At 46.0% G+C, this 23592-nt stretch overlaps 1 protein-coding gene across 8 annotated transcripts in view; it reads left to right on the top strand.

Moving 5' to 3' along the window:
• Positions 1–23592, top strand: part of LOC6527256 (protein abrupt) — a 48244-nt gene that overhangs the window by 21790 nt on the left and 2862 nt on the right. For 5 of the 8 annotated variants that reach the window (XM_015198156.2, XM_015198159.2, XM_039371785.1 and 2 more), the window contains 5 exons: positions 113–931; positions 1041–1671; positions 1775–2065; positions 2243–2441; positions 20854–23510. In XM_015198156.2, coding sequence (XP_015053642.1) covers positions 459–931; positions 1041–1671; positions 1775–2065; positions 2243–2441; positions 20854–21995 — 2736 coding nt within the window. In that variant the 5' untranslated portion in view covers positions 113–458 and the 3' untranslated portion in view covers positions 21996–23510. Of the gene's footprint in view, positions 1–112; positions 932–1040; positions 1672–1774; positions 2066–2242; positions 2442–20853; positions 23511–23592 lie in introns of those variants that run through there. The other 3 variants (XM_039371787.1, XM_015198158.2, XM_002088314.3) reach the window with 3 other exon arrangements.

A 23592-nucleotide genomic window follows, 5' to 3' on the forward strand; every position in this document is an offset into this window, starting at 1 on the left:
GTAATAATATTTAATGATTGGCCCACCTGCCCGAGCAATTGTATTTGGATTTGAGCCATTCGAACCCGTGGACTAATCTTAAATTTCTTTTTATTTTTTTTTCGCCCTCCAGCATTTAGCTCCGTCCATGGGCGCCGCGGCAAACAGAGTCCGGTGAAAATGGACAAAGGCCGCGCGAGGCTGCCGCCGAATTAGCAGAGAAGCCGGAAAATCCCCACACACTTACACACACGGACGGGCAGTGCAAATATTTGCCAGGCCCCAAAAAAAAAAAGAAAATACATATATATATTCAAAAAAAAAAAAAGAGAGCACACATATAACAAAGGGGCTCAGAAGGGGAAGCATTTGTGCGACAATAGCCAAGGAATTAGCCACAAAAGAAGGAGCGAAACCGGGTCCATTAAGACAGCCATCAGACCATCAGATCCCATCCCGGCTAGACGAGGTCCACTTAAATGACCGAATCCACACAGCTGCAGACGGCGGAGAACAACAACGCGGGCGTGGTCAAAATGGAGCCCCCGCCGCCGGCGACCTCCTCCGTTTCCGTATCCGCCGCCGCTGCCGCCCACGCCCTCTCCTCCCTCTCCTCGCTCACGATGGCCGCCACCGGATCCGCCCTCTCGCCGGCCACGCCCCCGCCCTCCCTGAACCTCTCACATCAGCAACAGCAGCAGCAACAGCAGCACTACGCCCTCAAGTGGAACGACTTCCAGAGCTCGATCCTCAGCTCCTTCCGTCACCTGCGGGACGAGGAGGACTTCGTCGATGTGACGCTGGCCTGCGACGAGCGCTCCTTCACCGCCCACAAGGTCGTCCTCAGCGCCTGCAGTCCCTACTTCCGCCGGCTGCTCAAGGCCAATCCCTGCGAGCACCCAATAGTCATCCTGCGCGACGTGCGCTGCGATGACGTCGAGAATCTGCTGAGGTGAGTTTGAGTTAAGATTTAATGCAAATAGTAGTATTACGAAGACAACATGTTTAGTTAAGGCAACCATTGTGTGAGGTTTTTCATTTCATAAAACGATTCTTTCCAGCTTTATGTACAATGGTGAGGTGAATGTCAGCCACGAACAGTTGCCCGACTTCCTGAAGACAGCTCATCTGCTGCAGATTCGCGGCCTGGCGGATGTCAATGGTGGTTATCCCTACTCCAAGGCCTTGTCCGCCGCCTTGAGTCACAACAGCAGCAATAACAACAACAATAATAACAACAACAAGAGCAGCAGCAACAACAGCCTGAGCAACAACAATAATAATAATAACAATAATAATGCCGACAGCAGTAATCACAACAAGATAAGCAGCTATTTACCGCCCAACCAAACGAGCGCCACGTGCAACAACAGCAATAACAGCAACCACAGCAGCAGCAACAACAACAGCAGCAGCAACAACAACATCAGCGGATCCCTGAACAGCAGCCTGAACTCACCGTTCAGTGCGCCACAGATACCGCCACCAGTGACCGCCTCGAGTGCAGCAGCAGCCGCAGCAGCGGCCGCATCACTGACCGCCGCAGTAGCCGCAGCAGCGGCAGCAACAGCAGCAAGTGTCGGCAGCAGCGGCAGCGCCAGCGGACAGACGAGCGGTACGCCCGCCATCCAGGAGCTGAAGGCGTCGTCGGCAGCGTCGCCCGTAAGAAACCCGAATCCCAATCCCAGCAAAGTAAAGTGTGCAGTTCCACGAAATGCCAGCACTCGACTTAGTTGATCCCATCCAGACTTTTCACTAACATCGTGGCATATCTACTCTTCCATATTTTTCGCAGGCCAGCAGCAGCAACCACTGGGACATGGGCGAGATGGAGGGCAGCAGGAAGAGCCATCTGACGCCGCCGCCACAGAAACGCATCAAGAGCGCCGACCTGTTCCGCGCCCAGCACGGCATCAGTCCCGAGCGATTGCTGCTGGATCGCGAGTTCCCCGTCGCCGGACAGCATCCGCTCACGCGGAACAGGAGCGGTCGGGATACGTCCAAGGATCGGGAGCGCAACATGGAGCTGAGGGAATCGCTACTGGGACAGGCTTTGGAGAACAGCAACGGACAGCAGGCCAATCCGGTGGGTGACTATTGTATATGTATATAATGTATATTGCATTAAGTAGAAAGAGTACTTAAAAGTGTAGCATAGTTTTTGGTGTGACATTGGTTTTAGTTTGAAGAGATAAATTCCCCTTCTGATTTAAGGAAATGTTTGTTCATCGATAAATATTTTTATTTCAAATTTCCTTTATAGAAACACGAACTTGGCCAGAGCGCGGGTGAGGACTCGAACAGCAGTGACACGGAGCCCTCGGATCGCGGCGATGGTCAGCACGATGGAACCCTCGACGGGATTGACAATCAGCGCTCGCACTCGTTCCCCAATGCATTCCTTGGCCTCCAGGGCATTCCCGGCCTTCTGCCAGGACCCTCTGGCCTCAACAGCGACTTTGGTAAGTCGAGTTTTCCATTTCAATATCCTCAATATTCATTATTCCGAAACTATATCGATTACGAGCTTGTCATTCGTTTACACTTTATTGTACGGAACCAAAATTGAACATTTGCCTCTTGTGTATGATTTACAAATCGATTGGAAAGAGAGTGTTTTGAAAAAAAAAACATTATATACATATGATTTGCATTTTGCCAGACATGTTTTGCATTGTAACTAACGGTCGATCTATCGATAAACAAATGGCAAAAAACTAATTGGCAAAAAAGTGATATATTTAAGATGAAAACAAAGCAATGGATTATAAATTAGTAGTACAAATTTAAAGAAACGTTATCGATTTATCGAATATTTGCCTGTTCTGTATGATTTATGAAGAAACATGAAAAGAAAACAGATATTTTGTATATGATTTGCATCATTTTAGAAACTAGTTACTATGTAACTAACATTCAATTAATGATAAGCCGATAATGAGCATCCTAAGTATACGAAAATAATTGGAATACAAAAAAAAGGAAGGAAATTGAATTCTAAAAACTTATCGGTTTGTTTCACAACTATTTGCATTTGATATTCATGTGCAAGACTATTATTAATATCATTTTAAGACGTAGTCTTAGTTTACCATTTAGGCAGTGAAACTCACAAATGAACCAATTCCCTAAGCCAAATAACCCATAATAACCCCTATATCCAATAACAAACGATGTTCGATCCGAGTAACGAGTTGACCAGCCCAAATGGGCGGCAATCATTAGGCCCATAACCAACTGTCGCTGGTCCAGAACCAGAAGCGGAACCAGTAGCAGAACCTTCACTAGATCCCATGCCCAATCCCGTCCAGAGTGCCAAGAAATATGCGCGGAGCACGTGTCGCATTAGGCCAAGGATATGTAACTGTTGGCCAGGATAGCAGGATATTTGGCGTGTGATTATAAACACATTCGCTTTCGGTTTCGGTTTCGGTTTCGGTTTCGGTTTCGGGGTGCGTAATGTCCTTTAGGACATTCACGTATGTGCAAATGTTCTACATAACGGAGGACAAAAAATGATTATTGCCATTACCAAACACTATTGCTATCGACATAACTACGGCTATTGCTATTACGATTATTGTGATTATGATTACCATTCGATTGTGAAGCGGAAGGATGCCGAGACAGGCTGCACTGGCAGAAAAAGAGGTCTTGAGACATATTTCAAACACTTATTGTGACATTTGAAGAAAGTACATGTCATATGCTTAAAGTGATTTATTTTCCATACTTTTTTCCTTTTTTCAAATGGATATATCTTTGTACAGACACTTTCTTTAAGCTTGAGTCAGCACTCTCAGATTTTTCTCAGTGTGGGAAAAAGGCGCTACAAATATGATTTGGCCAGATCCTTATTCCTGCCGCCTCCTTTCGGGCTGTTTGTGTTCCTAAGCACATGACACGCACTTTGTCCGATGTCGCAAATGTCGCATTTAACGCGCATTAAAATGATAATGGACCCGGCTTCAGGAGCAGACCGAGCTTCATCCTTCGACCGAATCCGGGACACTCGAAGTCCTGTTTCGATGTCGTTTAATATTCAGGGCACATAGATCATTGCAACAAATGTTGGCCAGCACTTGGTCAGCTAAGTTGGCTGTAGGAGAAGATGCCGGTGTGGCGAAGAGAAATCAAATTTAATAAAGCATAAACATTCAATAAGCTTTGGAACGAGCCAAAGTCATTTGAAATTCCGAGCAGTAACGGTAAAGGGGCGGTCCTGCGACTTTTGGCCATTTCGAAAGCCGAATCGAAAATATTAACGGCCGAGCAAAAAAGGATAAACTTTTGCGCAATGATAAAAATGATAAGTTTTTCTCTTTTTTTTTCTATTTCTTCGCCCGCCTTCTGTTTTAGCTGCCATGTCCGCCCACATTTTCTGCACCGCCCCGCTACCCCCGCAAAAAAAAAGGATGACACTCGAGACCATACATATTTAGATTTTATTTCGTTTTATTGCTTTTTTGTGCATTCGATTTATTCGCCGGTCCATTGGCAATGGCCGAAAACGGACTTGGAAATTGCGCACATGTGTGCGCAAGGACTTCGAAGCTAAGTCCTGCCCCCCGTACCCCCCGCCCAAGCCTGCCCTCGGTAATATGAGTTGGGTTTGCATTTTAATATATTTACTTGGACCCCGCCACTCCTCCACTCTGCCACTCCTCCACTCCGCCCCCACAAATGTCACACACTCGCAATCAGATGCGGGGCCCAAAAACTACAAAAGACGAACGAGAAAAGAGGAAAAAGTTTACTTTGCAAAAATCCATTGCAGAAACATTTATAAAGTGGCCAAAAACCTAGCCCCAAACTGTCTTCGAGTAGCAGGAGCACAAAAAGGACCAGGCTAACATGGGAGCGTATGCACTGTGGAAAATAAGTCATACGTTTCTCTTAAATATCACGAGTTTTGAACTTCATATACACCAAGCTTTCCACAGTTAATATATCTTGCGTATGTGGTATATATGTATCTACAATAAGCTGCATATTTATAAATTACAAACAGTTTCTAGAATGAATCAACTGATCATTTCTTTCTGTGTAGTGTATACAGCGTGCTGTAGAAAAGAAGGCTGGCCCAAGAAAAGCTGGACTCTGGCTAGGAGGCGTCTTCGCTGTCGTTGCCGAGGACATTTTAAAATGAAAATGATATCGGGGAGACAAAAAAGAAAGCGGACAGCCAGGCCGGCGGCTGCGGCCTCGTCAGGTGGGTGGGTGGTGATTCGGTGGGTGGTTCGGTGGGCGCCTTATGGTGGCCCAAACATTGACAGCAAATAAATGGCACCCAAAATAATAACAGCAAAGGGGAGGCGGCATGTATGTGTTTGTGTGTGACAGGACGAAAAGGAGGAGCGCTTACTTCAAATCAGTTGAATCTGAGAAAAAAAAGAAATCTGAAAGAAAGGATTCCTGGCAGCGAGGAGCGTAGGTGCGAATGCTGCACTTGGCGCCGATGGCGTGGGCGAAGAAATGCAAACAAACAATGCGGAATGGAAAGAAAGAAATCATTGACATATGAGGCCAGTTGCTCATTTCTTGGCCGGGTCCAAATGCAAAAGTTTCCGGAAGTCGTGGGGCGGACAAGGGGGCGTGGCCGGGGCGGGTATAAACTTGGCCGGACCAACTGGCGCTGTCTGTCGCTGGCCATTTGGCGTTTGGCGTTTGGCATTCGGAAGCTAATGCGCAAAGTTTCTTTCGATTTGCTTCGGTTGGATTCTATTTGCCAGCTGCTCACAAATGCACTTCTCTCCATTCTATCGTTCATCTTTGGACATTTCCTTGGACTGCAACGCGAAAAGCATCCAAAAAAAATTATAAATGGCCGGGAATGCATTTTCCTTGGTCTTAATGATCAAATGATGTGTTGTGGGGCTAGTAAAAGAATGTTTAATTGGATTTCATAGGTAAACTTGATGTCTTAAGAAAACAGCGAACAAAGATTAAAGCAAGAAACATATCCTTCCTAAATGGTTGATTTAAAAAACTTTCGACACTAAAACTAAGTAACATCTTTAAGCAATTCGATGTCATTAGTGCTGTCAGCTGCATCGCTTGTCTAATTATATTTCTGTGGCAAATCTGCCGACTGAAAGTGTATGCCAAGTAAAGGATTACAATCTGCGTCCCAGTTAATTTACGCAGTTGTGTAGGTGTGTGGATTTTGGCCGTAAGTCTCAGCGATAGAGACATTTAATGACGTACGCTCCCAGGACCCCGACTCTTCCTTCCCCCAACTCGTCCGCTTCTCGAGTCCTGGAAATGCGTGAAATGCGTAAAATTAGCAGCCGGCAAAGGCAACGGCAATAGGCATGCGAGAAACATTATTTCTCAGGTCAAACAAAACGCACCCATGTGGCTCAGAAATGGGGTGGAGATCGGTGGTGTTTAGTTCGAAAGGTGCGTGCTGGCGCCCCAACTGCCTTATGTAAGTTCTGGCCGGCATTTGTTGGCGTGTTTGCATTTAATAAATTCGATTAACAACGGAATAAATACGCTTAAATGCGGAAAATAATGAAAACTAACGAAAAGCGTTTTGTTAGCCGTTGCCCTTTGTCGGCGTCGCCTGGGCGCCACCTTTCATTCCATCCGGCATTCAATCATTCCATTCAGTTATTCATTTTACGAGCTGTGTTATTATTGTAAATATGTGTGCTGCTCTGGCTTTTGTTGTTGCTGTAACAAATACAAATACATTACGTGAATAAACGCACCCATTATTTCATTTCATCAAGAACCATTAACGCCAACACGCCGCACACTTTCGCACATAGCATACTTAGTTGTGGATGTAGTTGTAGTTGTAGTGGTGCGAGTATCTGCGGGGTCCCGTTAACTCAGCGCGCCTAGTGTGGCCAGCTTTGCTTACGAGGCAAGCACAGCCCACTTTTTCCACCCACCACCCACCACTGCCCCCAATCGAGCTGCTGCAAATGAGCGAAGGACATGAAAATGTTCAAGTAGATCCACACAAACTTACATACAATCGCACACTCGCACATGGGGGCCCGCAAAACTTTTGCCCGGATAATGAGTAAAATGATTGGAAATACATTTGCAGTGCGTGCGGCTGTCGCATGTATCCGTATCTTTGTATCTTGCCCAGCTTCAATCGTCCAATGTATCCTTGTCCAAGACATTGTTATGTCATCTCAATGTTGGAGGTTGGCTGTGGGGGCGAAGGTTGATGATTCCCGCTCATGAAGCGGTACTTAAGCGGAGGAAATCCATTTCCTTAAGTTATGTGGCAGAGGAAAATTAATCAGAGGGATTTACAGGAACGCTGTATGGCAAAGTAATATACATTTAATTTAATAAAAAAGACATAGGGATATTCTTTATTTTAAAAGACTAGCATTGTGCTGCCATAAATTGTTTAAGTTCAGTTTTTAGTTCAATTCAAAACGTTTAGAAAGCACTGGCCATTATCTGTGAAATCCTCAAAGGTTGCTGCACTTCGATAAAAATCCAATTAATTGATGGAGCGATGCGCTTCAAATTCTCTGCGCAAAAGAATTCAATTTTTGGCAACTTCACTCTAAAAATGGTTGCAGATAATTTTCAACTATATATGCACCGATGGGCGTACATACATATATAGTTTGCAGCAAATGCCACGCCCCGTTTGCGAAAGTGAACAAAACAAAAACGTTATCAAATTAATTTCAAAAACTCCATCTGCTGCACATCACACTCAAGTGAGTGTTGCTGAATGGATGAGTGTGTGCGTCTGTGCACACACGTATGTGTATGCGTATGTGTATGTTAGCTGAATATAGACCCTGGCCTAAACGAGTAGATATATGTACTCGTCTGCAGGAAGGCTGCTGGGCAACAAAGTGGCAAAAGTGCCAGAACCGGAGACACTTTCGGTCCGACGGCCAGGAATTGGGGGATGGACCGAAAGCGAAACCGAAACTAAAAACTTTTGAGTTAAATTCCCGCTCTAATGTTTATGTAGATGAGGGATTATGTCATTGTGCGCCCCACACACACACGCACACACACGCACCCTCACCCACACACACACACGCCCACTCAGGCTCTTCTTTCCCTTGAAGGAAAACCAAAAGCAGAAACCCAGCAACGGACAGCATGGGACAGGTTTCCACACATACACTACACTCTTCTTTTTTCAGCTGGAAAACCCATTGCAACACTTGAAAATTCTAATTTTCTGCTTAAACTTCAAATGAAATTGTTTTGCACGCACACACAAACAAACAGTTTGGAAATAGATGCGAAAAATGGAAATGAAAAACCATTATTATTATGTATGTATGTGGAAATAGCTCAACAGCTCTATCCATCTCGTTCTGGGCCACAGCAGTGGGTGGTGGTTGGGTGGGTTGGTACAAGTGGACAAGTGTTTGCCATAGGAAATACATTAAATTTAAACAAAATTCCCTCTGCTTCTTCTTCGGCGTTCTACTTGAGCTTAACTCACACAGACACACAAGTACCCGGGTACCGGGTACCCAAATGCAAAAGTTTTGCTCAAAACTATTTCGTTTTTGGGCAGGGTTGAATTTTGGGTTACCAATCCAAGAATCCAAAAGGGTTGAGTGCGGCCCCTTTTGCCACGTTGTATTTTAAATTCAAGTGGTCGTATGTAGCAACAAAGCATCCGTCTGCTGCCCACACAACCCAAACCCAACCCAACCAAACCAAATCCATATCCACACCCACATCCACATTCACCATCAGCTTCCACCTTCACAATTGTATGCTTAAGGATTTCGTTTACTGAATCCGCATCCGAATGCGAATCCGAATCCGAGTCCGTTTCAAATGCGAATTTATTTCCAACGAAAATATTACTAAAGTCAAAGACGCAGCTCTTTTACCCCGCATCGCAGTGCTACCTTGGCAAAAAGGTCATTTTTGGGCATAGAATTTACATAAATCCATATGGATGCCGTCCATGTGTGTGTGTGTGTTAGTGTATGTGTGTGTGTGTGTGTGTGTGTGTGTGCGAGTCTTGAGTTCAGTTCCGCAGCCGAGTCCATTTGAAGTCCTTTTGGCCTTCTTCGGTCCTTCGGCTTCTCCTCGTGCGGCGCCTGCAATCTGTCGGCATTTTTCGCTTATCACTCGGATTTCGTTCACAGCTTCTATTGATAGCTACACTCAGAAAAACTAATGGACAATTAAACTACCTTAAACCTTTAAGGTAAATTAAAGTAAAGGTATTATTTGAAATTATAAGACAACAAGGATGAGCTTAGTTTACTATACACTATTTTACAAGTCAACGAATTGATTAAGAACCTACTTTAAATATAACAAATTTTATTCTTATCGTAGATAGGAAATATTTCCTGCTTATATTTAAAGTGTTTTCTCCAAGTGTATTAGGAAAGGTTGTGGAGAAGAAAATGTGTGCGTGCGGTTTTCAAACGGAAGGCGAAGACTCGCCTCGACTCGTCCTTTTTCCATTTGACCCCGATGCCAGCCAGGATCTGCTCCTTCGCTTCCGTCCTGCGTCCTGCGTCTTGCGTCTTGTGTCTTGCCTTTTGTGCCCCTCCCGAAAGACCCTGCCATCCACCGCCTCTGACGCATTGATATCCCTTTTAATGGATGAATTATTGCCGCACATGCGAAAGTAGTTGCTGCCCAGGACTTCACCCCCTCGAGCAGAGCAGGGTTTCCACTCAGCGTCCTGCGCTCACATATCCTTTTCACACAGACACAGACACAGTCACACCAACACAAACACAAGACACAAGGAGCATTTGTTTGCATTTCATTTCCTTCAGATCCATCTCTGTGTGTCTTTCGCAACCCAATGACAGGGATTTGGTTGTTTGTGGGGTTGCAGAATCGTTGCCCAGGGTGGGAGTTAGTTGACAGGCCATGCTGGAGGTCAGTTAATTAAGGGCGGACGTAGAGCACAAATAACTCTTTTGCGGCTACCCAAACCCCTTTTTTTGGTACACAAGAATTTAGCTGCATATACATACATGCGCGGGAATGCGCCAAATATCCATAATAATTGAAGGATATTACATCAATAAACCAACACGTACCCACTCACACACCACACACACATCGCTGCCTGAGTCCTGCATTTTAATATTTCCAAATTTCGCACACATACGCACACACCGACACGCATGCTGGCGTGTAATTTAGGCTTTGACAGGCGGCCGCCACCTACAACGAGGTTAAATGTGCGTGTGTGCGTGGGTGGGTGCCAAAGGGGGAGGGATGGGTGCCAAAGAGGCGCAAAGGGGCAAAGGGGGTCGAAGGGGTGGGGGTGTCAGTCAGGAGGGCATTCGAGCGCCAACAGCCGACGCCATAAACTAAATTTATTGCAAATATTTCCTCAGCAATGAGCAATTTGTGCGATCGAATCCTGCGCCTAAGTGGGCGCGGGTGGTGGGGGGTGTGGCATGTAGGTGGGGGGGTGTTGGTTCGTTATGCCACCCGGCGAACGTGTCGATGATGTATTTCCCCTGTCCAGCATTTGACCCAAACCGGAAGAGAAAACACAAAACGGTGTGAGAGCACCCGACTTTGCCACATAAACGAGAAGAAATCCCAAACGAAATTAAATTCCGCTTTCGTGCAGTGTTTTTATTGATTTAGCTGGCCGAGCCTCAAACCTAAATAGTCTATATTATTTTGCACTATTTATATTGCCAACTAAGCTCTAACACAAAAAGAGTTCCCCGCTTTTTGTCAGAGAATTACACGCAAAACCGAAAAGCCGGCAGAAGTAGTCAAATGAAATTACTCATACGCCCAGTGTGCCGCAATCAAGCCCACTCACACACACACACACTCGCACACACACACACAGATAGATAGCGAGTGAAAGAGAGCGCTAGAGAGGCCGACAAAATGGTTGGCCAACGACAACCGAACAACAACTAAAACAGCAATAACAAACATGAATTTTAACAAAATACAATTTCAATACAATTCAAACTTTCTAACACACACACACACACACACACACACACACACACAAACACACGCAACATACACGTAGCTAGGACAGTACACAAACACAGAGGCAGCCACGCATAGCAATGCGAATGAAAGGGATAGAGATGCCGCTACAGCATGCCATCGCCCGCTTTTCAAAGGAGATCCTATTCAACCCCCCTCTCCGCTCCCAACAAACCACAGTGCCAACATTGCCAGTGCCCAAGCCACCGCCAAAACCCCTTTTCCCAAAACCCCCTTTTCGGCCACCCATTCACTGCGCCCCTGAACCCAAAGCCGTGCGAATATGAAACTAAAACTTCCTCTACTCATTTCCTGTCCCTGTCCTCCACTCCCAACCGCATCGCCTGCTGATGATGAATAGAATGGATGGGGAGGGGGTGAAGGGAGGGGTAAGGGGCCATGGGCAGCGAGGGGATGCGGGAATTTAGCTGGGTGCAAAAACTATCTCGACCGACTGTCTCGCCAGTTTTCAGTTGCGTTCTAAATTCATACATTCATTACCATCGCAAAACCGCCCACATGCCCCACAAACACCCCCCTGCCCCCTGCCCCCTGCTCCCGCCCCTGCCCTCCATTCGCAATGAAGTTAAATACAATCGTTGGTCCGTGTCCAAGAGGAGGTGGGCGGGGGGATAGGGTTTGCACGGGGGGCGGTGGGCGAGTAGTTCGCTGCTCATAAAGTAATAAATTGTACCGTAAATAGTGCGGCGCAAGTGTTCGATGGAAGGACGGATGGCTAGATGACTATACGGCTAGATGGTTGGATGGATAGATGGATAGACGGAAGGCTGGATAGTTGGATAGATGGAAGTGTAGTGGGCGGCGAGGCGGTTTGGGTTGGAAAGCCGGAAACTCAAGCTGCTTTTGGGGGGGGAAATAGAGAACGGTTCGACCACTGACTGAAGCAATTCATCTTTGACTCGGCTCGCCTTTCAGGCAAAGAGGTCCTTTCAACAGCTGCTCGCAACCGCAAAGGATCCAGCAGCCAGCTGGAAAAGGATTAGCATTGTGCCCCCAAAATAGAAGTGTCCGTTAAGGTCTGCTTTTGAGTGCCCTTCAGTTGGGTAGCCCAATTATGGTTGCAAGCTTGTGTTGTACTCGTTTTTTCATTTAAAGCGTTAATAAACCGAAAGGAATCTTAAGCGATTTCTGTTTAGGATTAATTGTAAGTGCTAAGTGCTTTGGAAGATATTTAAAACTAAATTTATTATGATTAATAACCTAGGTTTCTTTAAATTCACATGCAAAATATTCGAAAATATCCTCTTGCACTGAATGATGACCAGCATGGGAGTTGGAGTTCAGAGCGAAGAGTCACTGAAACTCCTTGAGCTATTTATGCTATTCACTGAGTTCTAGCATCATTCGAATCGCCGCCCATCAGCATAGTAAATCCCCGACAGCTCCACCAGCTCATCCGCCCTCTCAGAAGTCCAAGTCCAAAGAGTAGCCCACACCACGGAACGCCTAATCCCCGGCAACGTGAACCACATACGACCGCATCGTTCATCATTTGGCCGTGCGTGCTGACGCCTTTTTGGGGTGGGGATGGGTGGTCCAGTGGGTGGTGGTTGGGTGGTGCGAGTGATAGGGTGGCTGGGCATCAGGCTGCAGCCTGTACTAATGAATTACGCAATCTAAAACTATGTACATTTAATTCAAATTCACAAAACTGTACGCCAAACTAACCGAGACGAACTCCCCCCACTCACACACACACACGCACACCCTCTCATGTACATATATGCAGACGTCCATGTGGATTTTCACACACACACACACACTGACACAGTGGGACAAACTTTGGGCAAACTTTTTTGCTGCCTCGGCTGGCGTCGCTGCCTCGGCTGCTGTATATTTTGGAATAATTCAAAGCGAATACATTTCGGACCCTTGCCCATCCGAACATCCATCTTCGCTCCAACCCCATCAGCAGCTGGCCGGAGTTGAAGACCCACCCCCCCCCCCTCCTCCCCATCCCTTGCCAAAAAGAAAAACCCAAAACCCCTGAAACCGACGCCCCTGAACGGCCTAAGCATTTGCGCCCATTGCCCATTGCCCATTGCCATTCCATTACCGACACCATTGGCGTCAACGTCAGCATCCATCGCACATGTCCTTGCAATTGTTCCGAGTCCTCCCAGGACCACCCACTGAAACCAGGGTCCCCCCTTCCCCCCCTAACAGACACACACACACAGCCGCACTCACACAGAAAGAAGGAAAACACGAGAGCGAAAGCGTGCGCAAAAAGCAACAACAAGTTAGATTCCCATATAATATTCGTACACACTTTGCAAACATGTTTGTCGATGATGTATTATACAAAATGCCCATAAAAAGGCCCGCATGAGAGAGACAGAGTGCCCCCGGAGAGGAAAAGGGATAGAGCTATGGGTGTACTCTATGCTAGAGCGAGAGCGTGCGATGGCGTAATCGTCGTTTGTCTCTCTACAAACATGCAAGTGTGTGTGTGCGAGTGTGTGTGTGTGTGTGTGCCACTAAATCGAAATGCCAAAATGCCCATTTCTATTCCATTCCATGGCTCTAGAACCCCGCATAAGCGATACAGACATTTCGTTTTTTGGGGTAATACATCAAACTAGCCGCATCAATAGCACACTCACACACACACACACACACGACAACCCTTATATCGCAGTGTGTGCGTATGTGTGTGTTTAGTTGCATGAGGCAACAAGGACAGCGAAAAACAATGGGCCAAGTTAATACGAGCGTGTGTGCCAGTGTGAGATGGAGAGTGTATGGAAAAAGAGTGAAATACTTCATGCAGAACCGAGCCAAAAAACCGAATCGAACAGAACAGACAATGAAGAAGAAGCAGAAGTAGTAGAAGAAGAAGAATAAGACGAAGTAGTAAGGATATGGACAAGTTGGGGAAGGCGGAGAGGTGGAGAGGTGGGGGGCTAGGGCAAAAAGTTCTTGCCACCAAAAGTAAAGGAGATAATCTTGGCCAAAGACGAAGTGAGGAGCGAATTGCTTGCCAAGAACGAACATCGCTCACCACCCCTTTCGCAGCACCACCCCCACCCCCCCTGGGCCCCACCACACCCCCCCCCCCCTCCCCCCTTCACCTTGTGAACTCCGTTCTAATGACCGCCAAGATAGAATGACATTTGGGGCTGTCGGCTTTCATTGTTGGGTCCGTTCTTGTGTTCTTCCTGTGTGCCTGCATGTGTGTGTGTGTGTGTGTGTAGTTGTGCGGCTAAGTGAGTGTGCGGCTGTCGAGAAGAAAACTTTAAGTACACAGGATACAAGGAGTCGGGCTCGGTTTTAAACCAGCCAGAAGAGACAGTGGAACTATTTACTACTAATTTTATACTATCGTTAGGCAGAGCCGAAGGGTCATGAGTCTAAACCTTGGAAGACTTCTCATATCTTATCATTCTTATATCATATCAGGAAAATTATTCTTAAAGTAAAATAAAATTTCCTTACGATGAGATTTTTACAGAATTGTATTCTTTCTTCGATGAATTTGATTTCTTTTATTAAAAATGGAAGTAGTAAGAAATCTAAAACGATTTTTCCAAAATCAGTAGTGATCATAGTTAGTTTATCTACAATGCAACTTGTCACACCAATTCTTGATAAACTTTTCAGTTTCTGTACTGTGTATTCCGCATTTGTAAATTGGTTTTGTGATCTTCCAGTAATCAATCTCATTTCTCACCACTGTGCCTGAGTCTCTGGCCCACGGGAAAGATGGCAAAGGGCAACATTTTGGCAACAAGACGCCTTCTTCGGTCCACGCGCACAACGCCACACAATCGCAATCCCCCCCGAAACCGAGCAGTGAAGCGGGGGGCGGGGGGGCGTGGCCGTGGCGGATGTGGGGGAAGGGGCAACTGCGGTCCAAGTACGTGAAAATTGATAGATGAGTTATGGGGCCGCGGAGTGGGGGCCGAAGGGTTCGCATGCATATGTCCTTACACGCACACCCACAGCGAAAGAAGAAGCAGAAGAAGAAGAAAGGGAAAGGGAATGAGAGAGCAAGATAAAGGTCTGTCCCCCTCCCCCCTGCCCTCAAGACCTATCCCCCTTGCGCCCGCCTCTGCAACCCCCTTAAACTGCTCGTGTAGTTGATTCTGTCTGTCTGCCCGTCCGCCCTTCTGTCCGTCTGTATGTGTAGTTGGGCTTTGCAAGTGGCAATGAGTCCGAAGACGTTCATGTCCGTCCCAGCTGTCCTTTGGCTGTCTGTGTGTGTGTGTGGCTGTGTGAGAGTGTGCGAGAGTGTGTGTGGCATGCACGTGTCTGTGTGTGTGAAGGCAAAGCATTTTTCAACGTTTGCCTCGGCAGCCGGGGGCATTAAAAGTTTTCGTATTTATTTTGTAGTCGGTTAACAATATTCCTTTGCTGTCTTACCCGAACCGTACCCCCCTCCCCCCACTCCACCCACCTAAGCTCGACCGTTCGACCCACTCACACACACACACTTGCACACTGGCATAAGGGACACACGTACGTGTAACAGTTTTGTAATTGTATGCGTGCGTTTTGTTTGCGGACGTGGTCTTGTGGATGTCTTGGACTTCTTACACACACGCACACGCACACACACACACACACAAAGGCGTAGGAAAGTGGGGACATGTGGGGGCATAGATAATATATAGTACATGGATGCTTGAGTGTCTCAATGTATGTACGTGTGTGTGTGTGTGCGGGTCGAGCTGAAAACTTTTATGTGTAATACATCAATTGCAAAAAGATAGCCAAATGCTGTTAACTTTATATACAACTCATACACGACTGCTGTGCTGTCTTGCATATGTATGTGTGTGTGTGAGTGGGGTAAGTGGGTGGTTGGGTGGTTGGGTGGCTGGGCAGCGGTGTTTCTTGGTGGTTCACGGGGAGTTACTTACGCTCCTCATGCGGCGCAAGTAAAAGATACATTTATTATGTGCGAAGAGCGATGAACACAAGCGATTTATCCTTTTTAACTTGCCTGTTCGCTTTATCTCCGTGTGTGTGTGTCTGAGTGTGTGTGCATTGGGAGAGGGTAATACTTGTGTGTGGATGTGTGTCCCAACTGGACCACCCACATCTAGACCGAGTGACTAATTTATGGGCACCACCAGCTTAAGCCCGGCTAATTTCGATTCTGGCCCGCCTAAGTAGGCAACACTTTCTGCACGGCATTTTTCTTGGCTGCTTCGGCAGCGCGCAAGTTACACACACACTCGCCGCAATCATATTAAAAACACGTTGGCCCACTGAAACTTTTCTCATTTCAAAAGTTAAAAAAAAATAAAAAAAAAGGGCAGACAAACAAACGGTATTATCGGCCGGGTCCCATCAACATTCGTCACAGGCCAAGGAGCAGATGTCCCTGGAATCCCAGAGTCCTGTATCCCCAGCAAAAACTTCTCGACTTGATCTTGGCATGTGTCCGCCTTGAATATGCATTCGAGGCGTCACTTACAATTTGTTTTTTTTCGCTTTTTTTCTCTGCCAAAAACTGCGTTGTCGATGGCGAATGTCAATGCTGATGTCGGTGTTTGGGAAATTCAGGAAAAATTGGGGGCAGATTGCCGGTGGGAGGGTAGGATGGCCAGCCTGCCAGTTCATATATCACTCGATGTTGTCCCCCGTCTCCTCCGCCCGGAACTCCTCCACTGTCGTCACACATGCTCAACGGCAATTTCGCTTTCAATTTCAAATGCTATCTATGAGGGAATGCGAAACGAAGTCCCCGCCCACACTTACAGTCATACTTGTATGTGCAGGGACAACAAAGATAAAAAAGGTAAGGAAAAGGGTACCGAACACCCAAAATGCCCTAACAGGGTAACAGTACCCACGGATACCTTGCCAACTGTGAGATTTGATAGTTTAAAGTATATACACAAGTTGTGATAGCAATAGAAAATATCCATAAAATCCATAAAATAGTTTAAACTTTCTATAATTTAGTAAGCATTTGTAGTGCAAACTGATTCTGCAAACTAAAGCACCCCTCGAAAGAGTATGTTAAAAGAAAAGTGGAAGAAAGCAAAGCGAACAAGCAAACTTGTTTGCAAAGTTTAAACAACATTTCGTTTGGCTTTTGGCTGGCCGTACGTGCCAATGCCCCGCCCCCTTTTCCCGCCCCCCTCAGCGGACAAAACTTTGCCATTTTTTTTTGCTGCCTTTTTTCCCCTGTTTTTCTTTTGTGGCTGCGTTTTATTTATAAGATAAACAAATGCAGAGATGGATTGTCCCGGCATGTGTCGTCTGACATCTGGGCAGCGTTGACTGCGTTGGCAATCTAAAGTGGGTTTTCCTGCGATATATCCTGACCAGTTCGCCGTGTTCCCCAACCCCCCCGTCGAAAAGTAGATAACCCTGAAAGCTAATTAAGTACGCAGAAAACTAGAGTGCGTATCTAATGAATACGGTCAGCGATTTTACGACACTTGGCCGCATATGAAATCGCCGGCCGAGTAATCCACTTTATCCATAATTCAATCACAACTATTTTTGGGGTCGGAGATCGTAAAACTGCAGGACGTCGCCAATTTGTATCCATCAGATACTTGAGACGCAGATACTCACCCGTTTTATGGCAAACATTCGCAAATAAAACGAACCATAAAAATTAATAAAAACGCGCAAGGTCCGGCCCGCAATTTTATAGTTTTATTATCGGGCAAGATTTCGGATTAAGACCGATTCCCCAGTTACTTTCAAAAAATTCAAAAGCAATGGAAATATTGCTGAGCGAGCGGTCGTAAAAATCCAAATGGGTGGGTCAGTCTGACCAGCCCCAAAAACCATTTTCCATCGCCCTAACCGACCAAAAAAAAAAAAACTTATTAAGTAATAAATTCCAATAAGAACAAAAGGCTGAACCAAATTACAAGAGGCTACGGGGGCGAAATATGCATAACAGCAATAACAATAATAATAATAAGCGAGGTGATAACGATCACAAGACATCGAGAAATGACCGTTAAACACACCTACGACGCACCCTTGGCAACCCTTTCGACCCCTGACCCCGGACCCCTTCCCGTTGACCCCTGACCCCTGGACAGAGACAAAGCGAAAATGTTTACACATTGGATGGTGGCTATAATGGTATCAATGGGCCTGGCCCATTGACGCGAGTGATTTATATAGAAAAATTCATTATTTGCCGGCACCTCCTTCTGCAGTTCATTTTCGAAATGCAAAACGAGTCCTGAAAAGAAGGAGGTGGGGAGGGGAAAAAATAACTTTATGGAGCAGGGGGGAAAACTTTGTTATAATGGCCCCTTGGCGCGAAAGGAAATGTTTCCCGAGTCGCGTCGCCGCTTTATCTTTAATAAAGCTAATTTCTATTGCCGCTAACAGGACCGCGACATGCGAGTCCTAGACTCCCAGCACACGGGAATCGGAATCTCAGGAAGTCCAGGAGTCGGGCTGCGATTGAATGCTCCGCTGGTAATTGATGTGGGTGCGGAGGTTCCGTCCACCAACGACCAATGGTCCGATGTCTTGCATAACCCGATGGGTTTCCTTAACGCGAATTGGCACAGAAAACGCGCTCGCATGCGGCCATAATTGATGGCCCAGTGGCGGTGGCTCACCAAGCCCTGGATTTGGAATATTGGTGCACACGCCCTGGAATATCCTTAATCGCGGAGGCTTCTTTGTGAACGGAAATTAACAATTACTAAGCTTTTAATAGATCATTCTAATGCTGGCGGTATGAAACTCAGGCATTAATTTGATGTTGGGAATCAGATATTGAACAAAGTGAAACCGAAAAAAAAGGGTTTTCTTATAGCCAACTCAAGCTATTCAGACTATTACGTCCTAGATTTCATTATCGTACACATCTAAAGTCTCCTCCGTCCACAAAAATCCCGGCCCTTACAGTCTTTGGGTCTTCAAAAATAGACATTTATGATGCATAATTATTATGAAAAATTAGGTTTTGCATTTCATATTTCATTAATTATGCACAGCCACAGAGGTGGCCAAAAATAAGACTGGCAGGAACCGCCCAAAGGCTTCAGCCTGGGAGTTCATTCCTTACACACCTGTGCCCGCGTCCAAACGCATCTTTCACAAAAAGTGCACTTGCCGAGCGGAGAGGGCGAAAGGAAATCTTACACCTGATTTGATCCGGGCCACACAATGTCCTCGTTCAGGACTTGTTCTTGTGGCTGTCACTTGCAGGCAGGAGCACAAGTTGGCTGGGTGACATCCCTTCGGTTACCTCAAATGTGACAAATTCGAAATGTGCTTGGCTGGTCAAAGGCGATCGGCAGCATGGCCCGGCCCATTCTATCCTGCTCGACTGGGTGTCCTGGATGTCCTGGCTCCGCACTGGCCAATCGACGAGGAGCTCGGGATGTTCTGTTCGCCGAAGAAAACTGTGATGCGGCCATGCATGTTTCATGTGCATCTAAGCATATGCCAGCTCATTCGAGAGACAGGGCCAGCTATATACATACATACTATGCAAACGGGTGGGGGAGGGGGTGGGGGATGGAGATCCTTGCATATTGCATTTTCCATTTTATTCGATTGGATTTTATTGTATTTTTCACTTGATATATTTATGCAGCCGAATTGTTTGCCTTCTCCCTTGAGTTGTCACGCACAAAGGCAGAGCTAAATTGTTTAATTTGATTTCAGTTTTATTTTCTTTTTTTTTTTTTGGTTTTTTGTTGGGTTCGCCTTGCGTCACGACCTGCACACCCACACATCTGCAAAGCCTCTGGCCATCCCAAAAATGACTCAATATTCCGATTTCGATGGCCCTCCTGGCATGGGCCTTGGCAATTTTGTAGACATTAAATTGCGTTTTATTTTTCAATATTTATTATTATCGAATATTGAAACGAAACCGAACCGAACTGAACTGAAAGTGGAGGTGGAAATGTAAATGGAAATGGAAAAGGCGCTGCAAATGGGAGCGGGTGGAATGCAAAAGGATATACATATATGAGAATCAGGGACGGGGGAATCAGGTGTGTTCCAGCACGCCACTTGGACTTGGTCTACATACTCCTCGCATATGCACAATCGCAGTTCGCATATAGAGTTGTACGACCATCCAATCCGGCAATGGTTCCATGGCACGCGATGATACGCTTCTCCACCCCAATCTCCATGATCCAGCCATTTCCCTAGGGTCATACCCACCCGGTTCTGTGCGTTTTGCAGTCTTAGTCTTCGGAAACCGAACACATCATTTAAATTGCAATCAAATATGTTCTGATTAAAAAGAAAATGTAATGAAGTTAGCATCAAATGGGGCCAGCATTTGAGAGTTTCACTGCAACCATAGAGAACTATTGTGTAAATAATATTTATACATTTTTAGTTGTTTAGACTGTATGCACTTTTTGATATATAATTTAATTACTCATTGCCTGCTTGCCTGCAAAAACAAAATATGAATGTATAATTATATATGCCTATATTATATTACCCCTTATATTTCAACTGATGAAATTGGCTAAACAAAGAATTTGTCGTCCAAAAAAATTGGCTTAAACCGTGTGTGTGTGTGTGTGTGTACTTCCGATTGCGGCGGTAGTTGAAGCAATATCCCAAACTCTAGAACTGAATGTGTATAACTAAAAAAAAAAAGAAGAAAAATATCAAAAACACCCAGAAATTGGCTATAATTGGTAAACCCGAAAATGATTATAAATTTCGAAGTAGAGCCAACCAGTCGCGGTTAATTCAGTTCTGCTGTTGTTGTTTTTGTTGCTGCTGCTGCTTATGATGGAACTCAAAATTGACCCCAAAAACAACACACACACGTTCCACAATTGAACATCAAAATTGAAGCTGGCTAATGAAATGAAACCAATAGCAACCTTTATCTAGCCTCTGATTTTCGATTTCTCGATTTCCCATTGACTTCCCACTCTCCCCACAATTGCCACTCGAACCGAACCGTTTGGATCGCAGGCACATTCCTCAATGCCAAGAGCGGCATCAAGCAGGAGGTGTTGGAGCCGGAAACGGAAGAGGATGCAGTGCAGCAGCAGCAGCAGCCGCAGCCGCACGAGGCCCATGCCGCCGACCGTCGTCCTGCAGCCTGTAAGCTGGCCAAGCTGATGCAGCAGCAGGAGCAGCAGCAGCGTCAACTGTTTGACCAGCGGCGCAGCCATCACCAGCCACACCATCACCACCAGCCGCATCATCGCCACCAACATCATCACCACCATCACCACCATCGGATCAACAACAATAACAACAATACGAAAAAGAACCGATCGGCCAACTCCTCGCCCACGCCGTCGGCTCGATCGTGGAACGACAGCGAAGACGATCAGGACATGGACTGCAGCAGCGGCAACCAGCAGCAGAGTGCGCAGCAGCAGCAGCAGCAGCAACAGCAGCACAATAGCAACGAGGATGAGGATGATCGCTCCTCGTCGGCCTCCTCGGCCATATCCTTGACCATGAAGAGAACGCGCCAGGATAGCGAGTCCACGCTCTACCAAACGCTGCTTATGAAGCAGGAGCAGCACCAGCAGCAGCATCAACAGCAGCAGCAGCAGCATCAGCAACAGCAGCAGCAGCAGCAGTATCTGGACGAGCTGCAGCAGTCGCACCAGCAGCAACTGACGGCAAATCTGTTTATGGCCAGGACAATAGCTCTGAGCAGGTCACGAGATTTTCCGGAACTCTTCCAAAACACCATTGCCGCGGCGGCTGCGAATGCGACAGCTGCATCGGCCAGTCCGGGTAACAATGCCAGTGGACCCGGTCAGCAGGTGGTGGCATCCGGACCCGGACCGGGACCAGGAAGTGCTGCACCCGTGGCCGTGGGAGGTGGCAGCGGAGCGGCAGCCGGAAACAGCAACTACATGCTGCCCTGTCCGCTGTGTGAGACGCCGCTGGAGCAGCGTGTGTTCCGGCAGCACCTGGACCGACACTATCCGCGCGACAGTCCCGTCTGTCCGGTGATCGAATGCGGCCGCCGGTTCGCGCATCCCAACTCCGTGCGGAATCACATGCGGATCAAGCACACGCTGCAGTGGGCCAAGATGAAGGCCATGCGGTCGTCGGGCGGCCCCTTCGCCGGCGGTCCGGACTTCAAATGAAACTGCGAGGCCGTGGGCTAATGTTACTCCGCGTAGTCACGCTAAAAGCTTTCTAGGTTGCTGCTTCTCAGTCAGTCAATGGCGACAATAAATCGAATCTAACTCGCAATCCACGAGAAATCACCCCAGTCTCGAGACACTCGCATCTATCGTAGATAGCCAAAAGTAGTCCAAGACCCACTCGGAGTCCACTCTAACTAACAGTAACTGTAAGCGCACGAGAGCTCCTCGCCCGATAGCCAACTACTGCTCCGCATCCTGGCCACCAGTCATGGACGCTGCTCCAAGTGATCAATTAGTATTTCAAAGTATTCATTTCGGTCCATAACAGGTTTCAGTCGAGTTACCAAAAAGTGATTAGGGTCAGTACGATTTCGTTCATTACGATTTTCATTTTTTATGTAGGATATCGATTTATGAGTAATAGCATTTGAAAATTCATGTTTCCAACAAAAGAAGATTGCAGAGTAGAGACATGACTGGCGGCGATGGATGAACGCGTTGGGTTAGGAAACTTACAACAATTATTACGTTCCTATATGCGATAAAGTACATATACTACATGTGCAGACACCTACAGCTCTAATACGTTTACCTAAGCAAAAGTAAATCTCAAACTCTGAATTCCTTTACACTAGCTGATGGAGTTCATCTGTAGGTCTCGGCTCCAGAAGCGCTCCAGTTAAGCATGTGCAGTATTAAAGTAAAAGCTAACGAAACCGAAGAACTACACACCAGAAGAATAGTAAATAGTAATTCATAGAGTTCCATAAGCAAAATACGTACGATTAAGCCATAGAGGGTGAGATAACTATGTAGATAAAGAGCTAAAAACAAGCAAACAAAGAAACATGATATATAGAAATATATAAAGTAGTTATTATGAATATTGATACTGAAACAAAATAGAATGTGCCTGCGTAATATATTTTTAGCCAAAAAAAAGTAAAACGAAAAACTGAAAAAATGAAAAAATGAAACACAAGTAAACCAAAGTTGATACGAACTAAAATAAAAATAAAAAGAAAACTCGGAAAAACTGAAAACGATTTGTATTAGAGAAAGTTCAAAATTCAAGGAGATATTTTGTTGATTACCCTAGGTTCACTGAACTGTAATTCGAATCAATTGGCGGCATAACACTCCAAGAGCAGACATACGTAAAAAGGTTCCTATAATGTTAATCAAAAAAAACACACAAAAAGCTCCAGCTACAAAACTGGCTAAATGTGAGGTATGAGGTCTATCGAGATTGCATCCCAATGCTGACTAAATATAAATTCTATTTCGAAGCGGACAATTTTACAATTGTAGTTTATAAAGCCCAAAGAGAAAAACAAGCAGCCATAAGTACAGCGATTGTACAAACGTTTGTATGCCATTTTAGTTTGCGAAATTGTCCGAAGGGGCGAAAACAAATGTATCTAGTACGAGTATCTTGTATCTGCGTTGCCTGAAGGAATGTATTTGGAGGCGGCAAATCTATTTTGGTGAACAATAAAGAGCAAACGAAGACTAGCCCGCCTTTTCATTGGTCTCTCCGTAAGCGGAACTTTGATGAACCCAAAGACTAATCTCTGCTTTAATGTATCTTGCA

Source organism: Drosophila yakuba, chromosome 2L, assembly GCF_016746365.2.
Source record: "Drosophila yakuba strain Tai18E2 chromosome 2L, Prin_Dyak_Tai18E2_2.1, whole genome shotgun sequence".
Classification (NCBI taxonomy): domain Eukaryota; kingdom Metazoa; phylum Arthropoda; class Insecta; order Diptera; family Drosophilidae; genus Drosophila; species Drosophila yakuba.